The sequence below is a fragment of the Diabrotica virgifera genome, chromosome 2, assembly GCF_917563875.1.
Source record: "Diabrotica virgifera virgifera chromosome 2, PGI_DIABVI_V3a".
Taxonomy (NCBI): domain Eukaryota; kingdom Metazoa; phylum Arthropoda; class Insecta; order Coleoptera; family Chrysomelidae; genus Diabrotica; species Diabrotica virgifera.
The window spans coordinates 257,269,054-257,287,432 of NC_065444.1; the positions used below are offsets into that span (position 1 = coordinate 257,269,054).

Genomic DNA, 18,379 nt, shown 5'->3' on the forward strand with positions numbered 1-18,379 from the left:
AATAGGTATGTAGGTCCTAATCTTTTATTACAATATAAAATTACGTACCTGTTGCTTTTAAAAACTATTTAAAAAGTCACTACAATTATAAATTTGCTTTTTGTGTCTGTCCTCACAACAATAAAAACTAATATACTACATACAATTTATTTTACCCATAACCATTGACGTATTTATAAAATAACCGACATATTGAACAATTGTTCACAGGTCATTGTAATTACCCAATCAGAGGACGTATAACGTTTAAGCTGCGCCGGGTACCAAGATTTTGATGATTTTGCACACATATAAATTTACTCCCAACGCGCCCAAAGAAGTATAACTTCAAAAAGATGTTTATTGGGCGAATAAACATTGCTGTTCGCTTAAATTAAATGTTACAACTGTCAAAAAAGGTAGGTGGGAGGCTGTTTGTGATTTAATTTAAGCGAAAAAAAAAATGTTTATTTGTGAAATAAACATTTTTTTTTCTATTTTCTGACAGCAGTACAATGTATTTTGAGTTAAATAAATTAAAAGTACATTCTTCTTTTTGCGTCAATTAATTAATTCAAACAATATTTTTTTGATCACCCCGTAGAAATAATGATATCAATGTTTACATTACTGAATAGAGAATTGAACACCCTTTCAAATGAGGTGCCACACGACCCCTATTGCCATTTAAAAAAATCATCGATTACGTCATCACGCTCTGGTGGATGACGTCACTAGTATGAAATATATGCGAAAAAATTGCAATATAAAAATAAAAGTCGACCTGTTTCGGCATTTTTTTAAAATCGAATAACTACTACCAAATATCGAGGTGGATTCTTTTCTTTGGCCCACCCTGTATTTATATATTACTGTGATCATGTACTATTAACATAGAAGTTTGAATAAACGTTTCTTTCATTTTTCAAACGATTTATATTTTATATGAAATTTATTTTATATGAAATTTATATTTTTTCAAAAAGGGACGCTTAGCGGATTTAAATTTTGACTTGTATTGTCTATTTTTTAGTTGTAGAAGATATTCCAACAAAAAAGTTGAAGCTATATTAAATTAGACAATAACGTGTTTTAAGCTCACCGTGATGAGTGGAGTGACAAAAAAAGATAAAATTAGAAATGAGTATATTAGGGGAAGTTTAGGTGTGGCATCAATTGATGCCAAAATGAGAGAGCATAGGATAAGATGGTTTGGTCATGTTCAACGTCGAGACGTTAATCACTCAATACGAAGAATTGCTGAAGTGCAGATTCCTGGAAAGAGTAGGAGAAGAAGACCAAAGAAGACCTGGGGGGAGACGATAAGGCAGGACATGTTGGTAAAGGGGATTAATATTGATATTACCCAAGATAGAATTGTGTAAAGAAATGCAATTAGGGAAGCCGACCCCGCATAGGGATAAGGCAAAGAGAATGATGAATAAAAGTTAAAATTCTCATCAATTACAACTTTATTTGATTTGTCAAGAAAGATCTTTCCAAAATCGCCATCTTGTCAGACTAAAAATAATTTTTGACAAATAATCAAAATAAAATAAACAACGTTCATGATTTGAAAGAAATTGTATTCATAATAAAAATGACATGTGCATAATATGTTACTATCTAATCATGAATAACAGTAAAACTAGAATGACTTATGGTTTTGGTTTGTCGTGTACAGTCAGAGGAGTTCCATATTGCTGCCACATTTCTATGGATTTATTTGCTATCACATCCGCAGTTTCTTCACTTATCTAAAAAATATACAAATATTTCATTATTAATTAATCATCATTAACAAATTTTGATAATAATTATTACATATAACAAGTGAGTAATAGGTATTTTTGCTCATGTTCCTAATGTAATAATCTAGAAAAATATTCTTTGAACACAATATTGGCAGTATCAACTCTACAATTTTAAAAAGTTGAGAATGTGATTTCTAAAAGGAATCTATTATTCACTTACATTTTTTATGATCTGCAAAACAGCAGAAATGTTGTTACATTTCATGATTCGAGCCTTTAAAGTTGTTAAGACAACTACAGCTACAAATGCGAGAATCTTGTAAGAACCGCCACATAATTTATCCCAAATTCTAAAACAAATACAGGAATTATCAATATTATCCTAAATACAGGGTGAGTCACCACTAACGCAACGGAAGATTACAGCGAAATGGTAAAAGATTTGAAAAAAAATTAAATTGAATAGTTTATAAGTTGATAAAAGCTACATTAAATGGAACACCATGTATATTAATAAATAATTATACTAAACAAATTTACCTCTTTCGAATGGTATAATGGATTTCCTAGTTTTTGCGTAATTTACAATTATTTAAATTCTTAATCTCTAAATCGATTTTAAAACAAAAGATTTAGTTAACATTGTCAGTTTATGACAGTACGGTCTCATAATTATCAAAACTATAAACATCGGTGTATGATATTCATTTTTTTTATTTAAAAATGGCTCTGGCAGAGCCAATTATATTCAAATTTAATTGTTCCTAAAAATGAATAATCACGATATCTATGAAAGAGTAGACATGCTACTTTTCATTTGGGAATATTTTTAAGATTGTCTCTTAGCTTCTAAAGTTTACGCTTAAAGGTATCGTGATAGATGACACCCAAAAAAGGATGTTTTTGAGAGATTTCTCGACAGATTCCGTGCTACTGGTAATGTTGCATAGGTATGAAAAGTTAAATAAAAATAAACGATTTATTTTTAATGACGTCAACGAAGTTGATGTCCTGCTCTCTGTTACGGAAAACCCAAATACTAGTACGTGAAAAACTTCGAGTCAATTGGAAATCAGTCAAACGAGTGTATGTAGAATATATAAGAAAAACCACTATTATCCGTATAAAACTTAACTACACCAGCATTAGACAAAACAGGAACGTTTAACTTTTCGTTTATAGACTTAAGAATTTGGAGAAGATTCTGATTTTTTTTTTAAGAATGTATTGTGTACAGACGAGTCTACCTACTTTTCATAATAATCGTCTAGTTAATAGACATAGCTTTCATTTTATTATGATACAGTAAACAAACATTTTACTGTTGATCACCAACACCGATGAAGTGTTAATGTTTGGGGCAGTATTCTGAGCGAGTAGGTATGTTATCGATCCATATTTTTTGACGAAAATCTGAACAGAGCAGCTTTTTTAAATTTCTTAAAACAAGTTTTTTGGATCCTACTTAAAACCTTCCACTTAGCGTGCGACCAAACATGAGGCTCCAATTGGACGGAGCTCCTGCTTATTTTTGACGTGATGTTAAGAACAACCTCAACATAAAATTTAGAAATAAATGGATAGATAGATTCGGTCCATATATTTGGCCACCTAGGTTACCAGGATTGACCAAGATGACTTTTTTTAAATGGGTTTATATTAAAAATATTGTAAATGCTACACTTCCTACCCTACCACTTCAGATGATAAATATTTTTATGAAATTAAGAATTTCGAACGCTTTTGCGTCTGTAAGACCAGCTATGTTAAATAATGTAAACAAATAATTTAAAATCGCTTGTTGTATAAACATTTTGAACATGTATTACGTAACTGATAATTTTTTAGTTATAGTAAGTTGTGGTTCATTTTGTATTTAGTTATTTTCTTAATATTATTACTTAATAACGAAAAAATTTATTTTACAAATCAGCAAATAAAAATATATCTACATATTTATTTACAACTACACTCTATAACAACTATGCCAAGATGATGGGTTTAAAAATCGAGAGTGACTATAAATAATAATATTAATATCGATATTAATATCGATGTACCGTTTAAGAAAATTGTAAATTACGCAAAAACTATGACTCCTAGTTATAGAACAATATACCATATACCATTCTAAAGAGGAACAACCTGTGTTTAGTATAATCCTTGATTAATATACATGGTGTTCTAATAAAATAACCATCATATTATGCTACATTGAATAATCCAATAATGAAACTGCAAATTTTGAACACCCTGTAAATAAATGTGTGATAATCAAGCATGGAATGCATTAATTATAAGATAGTTACCAGACCGTATCGTCATAAAATGACAATGTCATACAATGACATTAATTAACTTCATCTTTTGTTTTAAAATCGATTTACAGATTAATAATTTAAATAATTGTAAATTACGCAAAAACTATGACACCTAGGTATAGGACATCCATATACCATTCGAAAGAGGTAAATTTGTTTAGTATAATTATTTATTAATATACATGGTGTTCCATTTAAAATAAGCATCATATGACACATTGAATACTCCACTAATGAAACTGTAAATTTTGAACACACTGTAGACAAATGTGTAATAATTAATCATGGAATACATTCAACCAATATCCAACTATTTAGATGTAAAAGTAATGTTTTTATAATTTCGTAAATAACTTGAGAATAAGCCTTCTTTTAAAACTTTACATTTTAAGAAAAGTCAACATAACTCAGAACACTCTGTACATCTGTATAGGGAAGCCTTATGAAACTATACCTTATTTTTTGCGGACAATTAAAAAATTCAATAAAATACAGGGTGTTCCATAAGAAAAAATATAACTTTGATACGCCGTCATTTATTGGGACACCCTGTATATTTCAAAATAATTTTAAAATGTAGCTTTTATGAACTTATAAACTATTCAATTTAAATTTTTTTCAAATATTTTACCATTTCGCTGTAATCTTCCGTCGCGTTAGTGGTGACTCACCCTGTATATTTTCATTAGAGAATAAATACACACTAGGGCGGTCCGATAAGCCTACTTAGCCAACAAAAGAAAAACGGAAATTTTTCAAAAGTAGTGATTTATATCTGAACGTAGTCCCCTTTTAGCTCGATACAGTTGACCCAGCGATACTCCAACTTCTTTAATCCGTTTTTCTGAAAAATACGTTTTCTCGAGGTCTGCAAAGTAGACTTCCGTGGTGGAGATGACTTCCTCATTCGCTTAAATTTCTGCCCAGCTTGTGCCTTATTCAAGTTTGGAAACAAAAAGAAGTCGCACGGGGCCAAATCTGGAGAATAGGATATTATAGACTGCGAGAAAACCTGAGTAACGTACCAGTTAAATCAGGACATAGTAGAATAACGAATGAAACTAATGATGCCGAATGGATGATGATTTCTGACCATATGACATAAAGATACAAGCCTGAAGTACCTTTTCAAGTGGACATTTGCCCACGAGACGAATGGGACAGAGGAAACTCTCGACCCAGACTGCAGTGTTACACCTGGTATACGGACGGGTCTAAAACTGCAGACGGTTCGGGCGCAGGAATATTCTGTAGTGGTGGAAATTTCAACATTTCTATTACACTGGGAGAATATACCTCCGTATTTCAGGCAGAGATTTTTGCAATCTTGCAATGTGCAAGAGCCTCGAGATCTTGCAATATGCAACTGCAGCCATTGGGGCTCTTATAACCCCTAAGGTGAACTCTAGGCTGGTGTGGGAATGTCGACAAGAACTTGACAGACTGGCACAACATAACAGTGTTATACTGGTATGGGTTCCAGGTCATCGGGGCATATACGGCAATGAAAGAGCTTGCTAAGAGAGCATCAGCTACAAAATACCTGGGTCCAGAGACGGTCGTGGGAGTGCCAAAAAAGCACCGTCCGCGAACGAAAAAAAGCCTGGATCCGAAGCCAACACAACTCACACTGGGAGAGTGTACTCGGTCAAACACAAGGCAAGATGTATATCGGACGGACATGTGCTAGTAGCGCTGAGTTACTGCTAAAAACAAGCAGGAATCAGCTCAGAGTCATAACAGGTTTCCTCACTGGACATGCGCCAGTTAAGGGTCACCTGCATACAATGGGGCTGTTTCATGGAGACTTGAGCTGCAGACTCTGTAACAGAGAACCTGAAACAGTCAACCATATTTTGCATGACTGTGAGGCATTGGATCGGAGGCGGCAAACACTTTTCAGAGACATCGAAGTGACTCCAAATATATATGGCACCCACCCACTAGACCTGTACAGTACAAGCTGGTACAGGGTTCCAGAATTCTGGAATGGGTTTCATAAACGAATGGAAGATGTACAATAAGCCAAGTGGCTGCAGTACAACCGGTTCACAACAGACGGCTTCCAGGAAAAAAAACGGGGCCAAATCTGAAGAATATGGTGGATGGAGCAAGAGTTCGTGGCCCAATTCGACCAATTTGGCCTTGGCGGCGACGGAGGTATAAGCTGGTGCGTTGTGGAAGAGCACTTTTTCTTCATCAAATGGGGTTGTTTTTTTGCAATTCGGCGCCCGAATTTAGCACAGCCCTATGACTGTTTTGCCCTTCTCCAGGTAGTCGATGTAGATCACACCTTGTGAATCCTTGAAAATGGTGACCATCACCTTTCCTGCTGATACGACAGTCCTCGCCTTCTTCGAAGCTTGTTTGCCGGTTGCTGTCCACTCTTTCGACTGTTCCTTGGTCTCTGGTCTGTACCAGTGGATCCATGCTTCGTCGACGGTTACAAAACAACGTAGAAACTCCTTCAGATCTAACTTAAATAATGTCAACATTGCTCTGAAGTGGTCTTACTGTTGCGCTAGTTGTCTGGAGTAAGCAAATGCGACACCCATCGCGCCGACAGCTTTTTAATGCCCAAAATTTAAACCAATTTTTGATGGATGTCATTGAATGAGAAGTCACTGTACATAACATACAAGCACTCTTTGATTTCACTGAGCGATGTCCCTTCAAAAAATAAGAATTGAGTCACTGACAGACATTTCTCTCTTTTCGTTTTTCTAAAATCTGCGGACACGCCAGCTTTAACGCTTAATCAAAACAAAACTATGAGTATTACGAGTCAATGCTAGTAGAATGTTAGTAGAATCAGTGATAATAGAAATCAACGATAGTAGAATTCGTTTGCGACAGTGGTGCCATCAGGAGGTAAGGCTAAGACTTATCAGACCACCCACGAATATCTGTCTATAACATAAACGTGTATCAGGTATGGTGGCTCCTAGCTTCTGAGCCACCTCAGATAATTAAGGGGTGGTTACCCCCCGACCATGAGGGTTGATGAAGTAAATAATACTCACAGTGCATACATTTATTTGTACGTTGGAGTATTAACGGTAAGTAGCTGGTGGTATAATATTTAATCGATGCGATGTTACCCGCTGGGATCTCAACTACCAATTGACTAATCTTTTCTCCGTGAAAGTATATCTAAAAGTGGATTACCGTGTTTATTGTTTTTATATAAACAAAAGTGAGAGTGATACTAAAACTGCTGAATAGACTAGATTATAAATAACATATACTAACTATTATTTCAAACTGACCTTGTATCAAAACCGCATGCATTGATGTGGTAATGTAGGTCAATCGTATTTATTAAAAACAAACGTATTTGTTTTTACCAAGGGCATTTAATTATTACAGAATTTGTCTTAATAAGATGATTACTAAGACGCAGTGTATCTCAATACATCTTCCTTTCCTTCCGAAAATTTTCTGACTACGGAAAAGGAAGAAAATTTTCTTATAATACCACCAATTGCTTACTGCGTTCTAATAAATACAATATGTACATTTTTTCTATAAATAATAATTAAGTACAAAAAATTAAAAATGTTCGTTATCAACATTGTTCCCGTTCCACTTGTCACTCACTGTATTCTCGGATTGTAAGCATATAATCTATTCTTATGTATTTCCCTGATTTTATTGTTTTCCAATCTGATCTTACATAAAGGGGCCTACATAAAGACTATCAAACTTACCATTCTCTTCCCTTTTTACCAGGACTAGGTCTCCTATTTCAAAGTGTTGTGGTGTTGCTTTGAGCTTGTAATTTTCTTGTCGCTCTTTTTTGTGTTTTAGTAAGAAGGTTCTAGCTCTCTCGTGTGCGCTTTGTAGTTTGTAGCGTAGCTCATTGTAGTAAGCATCTATATTGTAACATGGTTGAATCTCCTGTGTAAGGTCTTCTGGTAGGTTAACCTTCCTGCCATATAACAGTTCAAACGGTGTGTAACCATGATAGGCGTTAGGGGTTGTATTGTAGCAGTATGTGAACATCCTGCAACACACATCCCAATTTTCTGTCTTCGTCTATGAATGCTCTTACGTACTCGTTTAATGTTCTGTGCAGTTTTTCGCAACTTCCAATGGACTGTGGATGGTATGCCGTTGAGAAGTTGTGCTCTATTTTAAGTAGCTTTGTTAGTTCCTGCATTACTTCATTTTTATATTCTGTGCCTTGGTCTGTTCTTATTTGCTTCATGAGTCCGTATGTTGGTATAAAATGATCAAAAATTCCTCGGGCTATTGTCTCTGCTTCTTTATTGCACACGGGTGTACTGACCGCGTATTTCGTAAGCTCACATAACATTGTTATACAGTATCTATTACCTTCGTTACTTTTAGTGAATGGACCTATCGTATCTATGTATACTATGTCCCATGGTTTGGAAGAAGTGTCCGATATCACGAATTCTTCGACATGTGTTCTTTTCGGTTTGTTAATTTGACATTTATGACATTGTTTAACGTATTCTCTTACGTCTTTTTCCAAATTTTTCCATCTAAATCTTGCTTTTAGCTTCTTTATTAGTCTATTATTTCCTACGTGTCCTCCAAACATCGGGTGGTTATGGTATTCTTCTATTAATCTGTGTTTTTCTTTGTCATCTTCTATTGTTTCTGGTACTTCACATATGTATATTTCTACATTCTTCAATATTTCGTTTCCTTGTTTAATAAATTCCTCAATTGTGCACATTTTAAAAATAATATCGTTTACGTATATTTTTACTTTACGTACTGCATTCTCTACCGCCAGCTTATCAAGCTGTGCCAACATTTGGTTTAAATCAAAATGATTGCATCCCGTGGCTATGCTCTTGCTGCACTTTATTTTGTTTTTGACCCTAATGCTCAGTCTTGGTGAGATTAGTTCTGCTCCAAAAGACAAAATTGGTAGTCTATGCGCCTCTAAATTATTTAGTACCTTTCTTACTGTCTGTTTGGGGGCTTCTGGCTGTAGTGTAAGTTCACTTTCTGCCTTCGTTTGCCTTGCTTCTTTCTTCTTTTCTCTTGCTTTAGCTCGTGTTATAGCTAATATATGGGTATTGTCTATGTATAGGTTCTTTAGTTGATGTAATGTTATTCTTGAAAGGCTGTCTGCGTAGTTATTTTTCCCTGTTATGTATTCTATTTCGAAATCGTATTCCTCTAAATCTAATCTGATTCTTGTAAGTTTCGAAGTTGGTTCTTTCATTGCAAATAAATGTGTTAGTGGTTTATGATCCGTTTTTACTAAAAATGTTGGTGCTCCATATAAATAACATTTGAAATGATTAATTCCCCAATGAATCGCTAGTAATTCCTTAACGATTATAGGTTTATTACATTCTCCTTTATTGAAACTTCTTGATGCGTATGCTATTGGTAGGTCTATTCCGTTATAATCTTTACTTAAAATTGCTGAACAACTCTCGTTGGATGCGTCTGTTGTTAGGATGAATTGTTTATTGAAATCTGGATATTTTAGGATCGGTGGCTTCATCAGAGATGATTTAAGCTTATTGAATGCTTTTTCACATTCTTCTGACCAAAAAAATTCTACTCCTTTTCTTGATAATCTGTTGAGTGGTCTGCATATTTCAGCAAAATTTTGAATAAAACGTCTATAATAGTTACAAAATGCTACGAATCTTTTTGTTTCTTCCGCTGTCTTAGATGTCGGGTATTGTTCGATCGTTGCATATTTCGCTTTGTCTGGTGATACTCCTTCCTGAGAAAGATCATGTCCTAAATATGTTACTTCTCTTCTAAAAATTGACATTTTCCTGGGTTAAGTTTCAAATTGAATTTTCGACATGTCTCGAATGTCTTTTTCAGGTTGTCTAGGTGATGTTTTTCGGATATTCCTATTACTACTATATCGTCCATGTAAAGAAATGCTTTGTCTGGTGTTAATCCTGAAAATGCTATTGACATCATCCTTGAAAAGCTATTTGGGCTTACATTTAATCCAAAAGGTAATCTGGTAAATTGAAATGCTCCATTTTCTGTGCTAAACGATGTGTATTTTCTCGATGATTTTTCTAATGGTATCTGGTGAAAACCTGACATTAAGTCTATAACTGAAAACCATTTTGCTCTTCCTAGTTGATCTAGTATCGAGTCTATCCTTGGTAAAGGAAATTTGTCAGTGACTATTTTCTTGTTCAGTTGTCTAAAATCTATGCATAATCTCCATGCTTTATTTCCATCTATCGCTTTTTTCGGTACCAGCACTACTGGGCTGTTGTATTCTGATGTGGACGGTTCTATTATTCCTTGGTCTCTCAGTTTTTGTACTTGTCGGTTTAATTCCTCTGTTTGTGCATGAGGTGTCCTATAGTTTTTAATATATACCGGAGTTTGGTCTTTAACTCTCAGTTTCTGCTCGTAGAAGTTGTTACATGTTAGCATGTCATGCCTTAGGGCGAATATATCTGAATAATCTTCACATAAAGATACTAACTTATCGCGTATGTATTCTGGAATGTCTAACTTCAATGATTCCCGTAATTCCTTTTTCCTATCCTTGCTGTCGTTGATCAGTCTATATATGTTGAATAATTTAATGTCGAGGTGCAAGAAACCTCATCCATTGACGTTTTTCTTTCCATTTCTCGTTCCAGACTGCTAGTTCCCTTGTTCGTCCCTGGTCTTAGATCGCCATATGGTGGCTCCTAGCTTCTGAGCCACCTCAGACAATTAAGGGGTGGTTACCCCCGACCATAAGGGTTGATGAAGTAAATAATACTCACAGTGCATACATTTGTTTGTACGTTGGAGTATTAACGGTAAGTAGCTGGTGGTATAATATTTAATCGACTGGGATCTCAACTACCAATTGACTAATCTTTTCTCCCTGAAAGTATATCTAAAAGTGGATTGCCGTGTTTATTGTTTTTATATAAACAAAAGTGAGAGTGATACTAAAACTGCTGAATAGACTAGATTATAAATAACATATACTAATTATTATTTCAAACTGACCTTGTATCAAAACCGCATGCATTGATGTGGTAATGTAGGTCAATCGTATTTATTAAAAACAAACGTATTTGTTTTTACCAAGGGCATTTAATTATTAAAGAATTTGTCTTAATAAGATGATTACTAAGATGCAGTGTATCCCAATACACAGGCTAAAATATGTATATGTTACCGTTAAAACCCGAATTTACTACGAAAAACTAGTTTTAACTAAGCGCTTTAGACAATTCTAGTTTTAACTGGTCAAAACTAGATTTGACTGCTAAATTCAGTTAAAACTAGAAATCCCGAACAAATTTCATTTAGAGTAGTTTACACTAGTTTAAACTAGTTTTTACTGGAATTACTAGCGAATACCAGATAAAATCGTTGTGAGAAGAGAATCGTTACGATTTGGCGTTTTCGGGGTAGGGTTACAAACGGTAACAAACTAGTGTGTGCAATTGTTGATTTTTCTGCATCGTTTTTATTGGTTATATTATTATTACCATTATTATACTACTGTGAATTATTCACCATGAGAGTGATAATGTCGAAGATCAGGTTGAGAGCAGAGATATAAGAACTTGGAAAGAACGTTTTTGGAAAAGATCTTGCAAAAGGAATAGACCGAGAAAGAAAGTCACTACAATGTAGTGACCAAAGCATGTATAATAAATTAATGCCCGAAGTACAAGATGCGGAACTGTCTGCCCAGAAAACACATAAAACCGATTTAGAATTGTTGAAATTGGCGAAATAAAAAAGTTGGCTTCTAAACCTGAACCCATCAAATATTATGTACCTGCTGAAGACATTTTTGACATAATTGAAGCAGCCCACGTTGCTACTGGCCACGGAAGTTGGGATAGGTTGAAGACTGAAACCGCCAGAAAATACGCAAATGTAACAATTGGTATGTTCAATAATTTTATATCAATTTGTGAGACCTGCCAACGGAAGAAGAGTAAAGAGAAGAGGGGACTTGTGTCGAAACCTATATTGCATTCAGAAATGAATAGTTGCTGTTAGGTAGATTTGATCGATATGCAATCACAAGAGGATCACGGCTACAAGTTTATTATGGTTTATCAAGATCATTTAAAAAAAATTGTTTTGTTGAGACCATTACAAAGTAAGAGGGCGGACGAAGTTGTTTATCAATAATTAACGGATATATTCTTGACTTTTTACATTCATGCATTTTACTTTCCGATAAAGGCCGAGAGTTCGGTAATGCAGTTATAAATGCGGTAATGTCATACTGGCCTAAGGCGAAATTAGTTTATGGAAAACCAAGGCACAACCAGAGTCAAGGTTCAGTAGAGCGAGCTAACCAAGGCATCGAGAAAATGTTAGCAGTCTGGATGCAATACAATAACAAGAAGTGGTCAAAGGACTTGCGTTTTTTACGTTAACGATCTTGTCCAGTATTTTACGTTTTAGAGAAATTATTTACAAACAACCAGAGCAGCAAATTATTTACCGAGTTTTAGTTGATTCTAGAAATTAATGAAAAGTTTAGTAAAAACTAGTTTTGACTGAAATATGTTTAGTCTCAACTAGAATTAACTGAAAATATTTGATAGTTCTAGTTTTCACTAGTTAAAACTAGAATTGTCTAAAGCTCATAGTTAAAACTAGTTTTTCCTAGTAAATTCGGGTTTTAACTGAAATCAGGTTTTTACGGTAACATATATATTTATGGCAAAACTTTTATTATCAATAAATCGATATATATTTTTAAATTGTTATTTACCTTTCAAGAGCAGATTTATACAATATTCCAGCGAAACAGCAATCAAACCATTTAGCTAATGGTAAATTGTCCAACACTCCAGTTTTACTTAAATGCTTGTAATATGCAGCATCTTCTTTCTCCAGTATCACGTAAGTTTTCTCCACGACTTTCCCTAAATCAGCATCAAACTTTTTGACATTCTCATAAAAATTTCTAGATAACCAAAAGACATCTGCATCATCTTCGAAAAATTGCATGAAGGACTGAACTATGTTAGTAAATCCTCTTTCAGTGGCCAGACTAGTATCAATGGTGAAATTGCCAGTTTGTAGTAGCCACATGGCTAAAAATACTTGGGGTTTTGGAGTGTTTGTGTCAATTACTCTCATTACAGTTAGAGCTCTGTGTAATTCATGGTATTCTTGTTTTCTTTGGTCCATTATGAAGTTGTGGCTGTCTATATGGACTGGAATAACACCTAGAAAAAATAAAAGTATGCTAGGGAAGATGTATCAGTACAATTATAATGAAAAAAGAGAACAAAACATTAAAGGGTATATAAAAGAGAAATAGACAAAACAATATTAGTTTACTCTTACTTCTTCTTACTCTTCTTTCGACTTTTTTCCATTATGAGTTCACCTTTTTCGTTTTCCACAGAGCTCTACTCTCCCAGTCACCTCTGAGGTCTCTATCAATCATAGCATTTCCTGTGTATGTTTTCCACCTTGTAGTAGGTTTTCCTCTCCATCGGTGGGTCCCAGTTTAATATTCTTTTAGGCCACCTGTGCATTCTAGCATTCTTTATACATGCCCGTACCAATGCAGTACTCTGTTTTCCAACTTTTTTCTCACTATATCTTCATCTTCCTTTCCTAAGTGGCTAGTTATTCATTCATTCATTAAGCATTACAATCCCCAGGGGTTTTTAATTGACAATCCCTAGGGATTGTAACTAATGTCATGGTGTTCAAAATCCTATTCTCTTGGGTGAGGTGGATTACTCCTCTTTGCTGCTGTCATGACTCTTTTCCATTTCTTTCTGTCCTTGCACTGAACTTTCCAGTCTTTATATTGTTTTATATCTTCTACATCAGGTGTTCTCAATCTTTTTGAATCATGTACCTAACTGAAAAACCTATCTAGCTAGGTGATATAATGAACTATAATAGTGGTGCTGACTTTGGCTGTTTTTGCGTTTTGTGTATACCTGAAATAATGATATGTACCACCAGTGGTACATGACCTACAGATTGAGAACCGCTGTTCTACATCATTCAGCCATCTTCTTCTAGGCCTTCATCTACAGCTGAGCCACAGTTTTCCGGTTTTCCATATTGTTACTGATAAGTAGCTAAAGGTGGATACAGTTTCAAATTTATGATTCTGTGTTATTAGATATTTCATGTGGCTGATAAAATCTCAAATTAATATTTTTAGTGTGTTGAAAAAAACTTCCATTGTAATTAATTCCCCAATTAATCTATTATTGTTGGTTGTCCAAATATTCTGTGTAAGAAAAAGAAAGGATTGAAGTTATATACTCTAGTCGACATCTAATATAAATACTATATTTATAATACTGTTAATAAACATTTTACGTACCTAGAAGCAGTTTCCATACTAGATTTCTATAAGTAGCTGGCACAGAAAATCTTACACAGAACTGCCTCAGTTTTCCACGATCCAGAGGTTTCTCCTTCAACAAAATTTCCAGTGATTTTTTTTCTTCTACACTCCTAAATCCTACTTTCTCGTAGTAAGCCGAGCGAAAATTTCTTTCATCTGCCATCTTACCCTAACCTTCCCCACGATAATTGTAGTACTAACTCTAGAACACTTATTTTGTAAATTAATTTAATAAACATGCACCATTCCATAAATGAAAGTCCAGCACAGAATGTATGTGAAGAAATGTCCAAAAATCCCATTCAATAGTAGGGAGTTTCGAGATATAAAATATTTCTTCCAGGAATCGATACCAGCTTTAAACAATAGCATAAACCAAAATGCAGTTACAGCTACAACAAAGAATACTGCTCCGTATAATCCTGTTAGTCCCAGTACACCTAAAACAAGAAACAATAATGGAGCAATAGTTTTTAATATTTAGGTTGACGTTTTTTCTTATAATTATCTACCTAATTTTTATCATAAAAAAAAACCATCTAGGTAGACTGCTATAATACAGCATTCTTATTAGCAGCTAAATTGGATCTAATTCTAACACAATCAGGTGCCAAAAGCTGTTACAAATGCAAGAAGCCTGGTCATACAGCATCCTTATGCACTGAATACCAAACCCTACAATTAGAGTAAAAAAATCCGCTACAATCACCATTCAATACCAACCCTATGGTTCCTGTTTCCATATTGTGCAATATCCAATCACAATTTCAAAATGACCCACCGATCATCTCTCACACTCCACAATCTTCACTGTAACAATCTTTGTTGGACTCTAACTTGCAAAACCTTCACAACTACAGGGTGAATGAGAAAGCCATTAATTTTATTACCTCCAGCAAGTTCAAAGCAAACTATTGATAATTCTCCTAATCAACACTCTTCTCCCTCTAACACAGAATCGATCTTCACAAATGCACTAATTAAAACTTTAAATAATTAAGATACTTCCTCCAGCTCAAAACGAGCTGCAAACAAAATGCTCTCTCCTGAAAACGATCTTAATAAAACTCTGAATATCTCTATTGTACCTAATATTCCTAAGACAAAAACAAAACGAGATCACTTCTCCACTGACCAAGAACGAAATTAAAATTCAAAATTAGATCTCTGTCACTCTTGAACCAATCAACAATTTTATCGACAACCATTCCCTACATTTTGCCCAAAATTTCTCACAACTTTGTCTACCACTGTACAGTAATATACAAACGGCTCGTTAAACCTAACTGATATGTTAAGCCAAATTTATGCTCTCTTAGCCAAATCTACCTGCTAGAAAGTTCTCTAAAAATAAAGATAAACAAATTTAACTAACAAAAAAAACCTGGATTATATCAGCAAAAGAATAGTTACAGATACTGAAAAGTAATAGGTTTGTTCGTAGAATGATCAGCAACTGTTGCCAACTGTCAGACGCAAGCGCTTTCATAGTCTACGAACTCGAACAGTTAACTGCGCAGCGCTAACTGTTAACTCCGCATGCGTCTGATGGTTGGCAACGGTTGCTGATCGATTGGATCGTACTACGAACAAGCCTAATACAAACCAATCCTAATTCCTTTCATTACATTTTTATTGTTTAGTAACATTCAGCTTGATTATTCAATGGAATTTGAACAGGTTCTTTCATCCATAACAATGCTAGAGATAAATAAGCTAGTAAAATTGGTATGGATATGGATCCCATCACACATCAGCATCGAGGGTAATAGAGCAGCAGATAAAAGTACTCAGATTGCAGCGACAAGTAAGGGATAGAGAAATAATAAGCGAATAGTCACCAACATAAAATCATGGCTCAAGCTCATGGAAACACAAGTCGTGCCAATCTCTTAGGAAACTACTACATCTATCAAAAACAACATAATACCTTGTTGCCCAAGAAGTGTATTGGGACCGTGCAAGTTCGGCAAAGCGACCTCTATTTCTACGCTCTGTACTTTTATTCGCACTTTTAATTATATTGGCCAATTATATTAGTCCTGGTTGTTGGATAATTGTCATGACCATAGTCCAAAAAAATAATAAGAAGAAAAAATAAGATGCAGGTTATGTTTAGCAAACGTAAACAATTGTATAATGTAGTAAATAAAATCAGTTATTAAAATGCAGTACTGCAAGCAAAATACAATTAATTAAATTTACCTTTATATAATAATTGCATATCATATCAATATTGTGGAGCAATATATAATTTTTCTGCGTCAATGACAGAAGGTATGAAATATACCTCAATTTGACAATTTCAATTGACAATATGAATTATTTAAGATAGATGCAATATTTCTCCGCGACTCGCGCACGGTCGTTTCTCGTTTCCCTTTCCAAGTACTTGCACACCGCGAATAGAAGACTAATACATTCATACTTTTTCACAAACAGTGATCCTTATAGTGACCCATAAGAGTTACAAGACACTTCAAACTGTATCCATGATCTTATGAAATATTACAAAAAAAGAACCCCAGCAGTTTTTTTATATGAATATATATACTATAAAACTTAGTAGTTCTAGCCGGCGTAATAATAGGATCCAGCAATCCAGTCTGTACATAATCTCAACTTAAAGGACCCTTAGTACTGTGCTGTGCATAAATCAATGGGCATGTTACCTGCTGTACAACCGGATATAGCTGCTACAGATGTACGACAATACTCCACAATAGATAAATTGTTTCGAATATTTGGTTCACTATAAGCAATGAATTCGTTTTTTGTTTTATTTGCCATAATTAGGAACTAACAAATTGAAAAAATTATACTGTCATGCCTTCCATTTATGATCAAGATCATCTGTCACAGTCACTGTCACTGACACTGACAATGCATTGACAGTAGTGACATGTCTGTCTGGTGTCTGTGTCCTTTGGCGTAACAAAACGATTTTTGTTGACATATTTTGATATGAATAATTTAATTTTAATTATATATTAGAAAGAAAAATCTACGGGTACATTAGATAATATTTAGGCCATTGTCCTAAATTATAAAAGCAAATTGCCCTGATATTATAAAAAATATCATTATTCTTCTACTATTAAAAATATTTTAAAATTTAAAATTTTATTATTCTATTTGTTTCTCTACCTACGCCTATGAATTTTCCAATTCGGTTATTCTACAATTCTTCTTCTGTTTTCCATGAAGTTGTGAATGAATGAGGTTATATTTATTTTGTATATTTGTCATGTTGTCAATTTATAGAGTTAAAATTGTTGATTAAACATGTAAAAGTAAAATATTTGTAAGAATTAAAGTATTCTAAAGGTATCTGATAAAGTGAGTCTAACCGAGGCTCAATTCTCAGCAGCAAGATGGTCATGGAAAACAGTCTTTTATCAAAATATGTAACAATATTCTTAGTTGTTAGTGGATATTGGTATGTTTTTAAATATACATAATGAATATTATCTATTAAAATTATTGTTTTTAGGATAGTTTCAATTACAACTGTTTTTGTGAATAAGACATTATTAAGTAATATTAATTTAGATGCCCCTATGTTTATAAATTTTACACAGACACTCATTACAGCTGTTATTTGTTATTTTAAGAAAAGTCTGAGTGATGTTTACCCCAATAAGTTCAAATTTCCAGATGTAGATGTATGGGACAAGCATACTGTTAAAACAGTAAGTACTTTAGTCCTTTCTTTTTAAACTTATCATTTTTTACGAAACATAGTGAAAGATTATTTTTAGCCCAATTGTAAATAATATATTTGTATGTATTTGATTTGCTTCTTAAGTACTTATCTGTGGCTTTGTACAGCCTATTCTGTTTGCTGTTTACCACATCCTAATTGCCATTTATTCTTTTCATACTTAAGTTCTTCATTGAGGTCTCTTTTTTTCATTGCTGTTTTTATATGATCATTATTCTGTAATCTAGGACATTCTGTTTTCTTACTTCTATTTGGTTTCCATATTCCAAGTTCT

At 34.0% G+C, this 18,379-nt stretch overlaps 2 protein-coding genes across 3 annotated transcripts in view; one reads left to right on the forward strand and one right to left on the reverse strand.

The window, feature by feature from the left end:
• Positions 1-1,548: 1,548 nt before the first annotated feature.
• Positions 1,549-17,267, reverse strand: LOC114337742 (TBC1 domain family member 7). 2 transcript variants are annotated; one of them, XM_028288265.2, is made up of 4 exons: positions 14,358-14,823; positions 12,771-13,230; positions 1,954-2,083; positions 1,549-1,736 (listed from the first exon to the last, which is right to left on the reverse strand). In XM_028288265.2, exons 1-4 carry the CDS (start codon positions 14,542-14,544, stop codon positions 1,638-1,640), a joined length of 876 nt encoding a protein of 291 aa, XP_028144066.1. In that variant the 5' UTR covers positions 14,545-14,823; the 3' UTR covers positions 1,549-1,637. The 2 variants fall into 2 exon arrangements, 1 of the variants encoding a protein (XP_028144066.1); XR_003653630.2 differs by lacking the exons at positions 1,549-1,736; positions 1,954-2,083 and adding an exon at positions 17,054-17,267 and having other exon boundaries at positions 13,063-13,230; positions 14,358-14,821.
• A 305-nt stretch (positions 17,268-17,572) lies between these two features.
• LOC114337741 (GDP-fucose transporter 1) overlaps positions 17,573-18,379 on the forward strand; it is a 41,744-nt gene continuing 40,937 nt past the window's right edge. The window contains exons 1-2 of the mRNA XM_050643171.1: positions 17,573-17,820; positions 17,875-18,073. Of these exons, the coding sequence (XP_050499128.1) occupies positions 17,756-17,820; positions 17,875-18,073 (264 nt within the window). The 5' untranslated portion in view covers positions 17,573-17,755. The remainder of the gene's footprint in view (positions 17,821-17,874; positions 18,074-18,379) is intronic.

Coding starts and splice junctions, on each gene's coding strand:
- LOC114337742 (XM_028288265.2), bottom strand. CDS start 14,544: ATGGCAGATGAAAGAAATTTTCGCTCGGCTTACTACGAGAAAGTAGGA. Junction 13,231..14,357: donor AGTATGGAAACTGCTTCTAG/GTACGTAAAATG, acceptor TATTTTTTCTAG/GTGTTATTCCAGTCCATATA. Junction 1,737..1,953: donor TTTTGCAGATCATAAAAAAT/GTAAGTGAATAA, acceptor TATATTTTTTAG/ATAAGTGAAGAAACTGCGGA.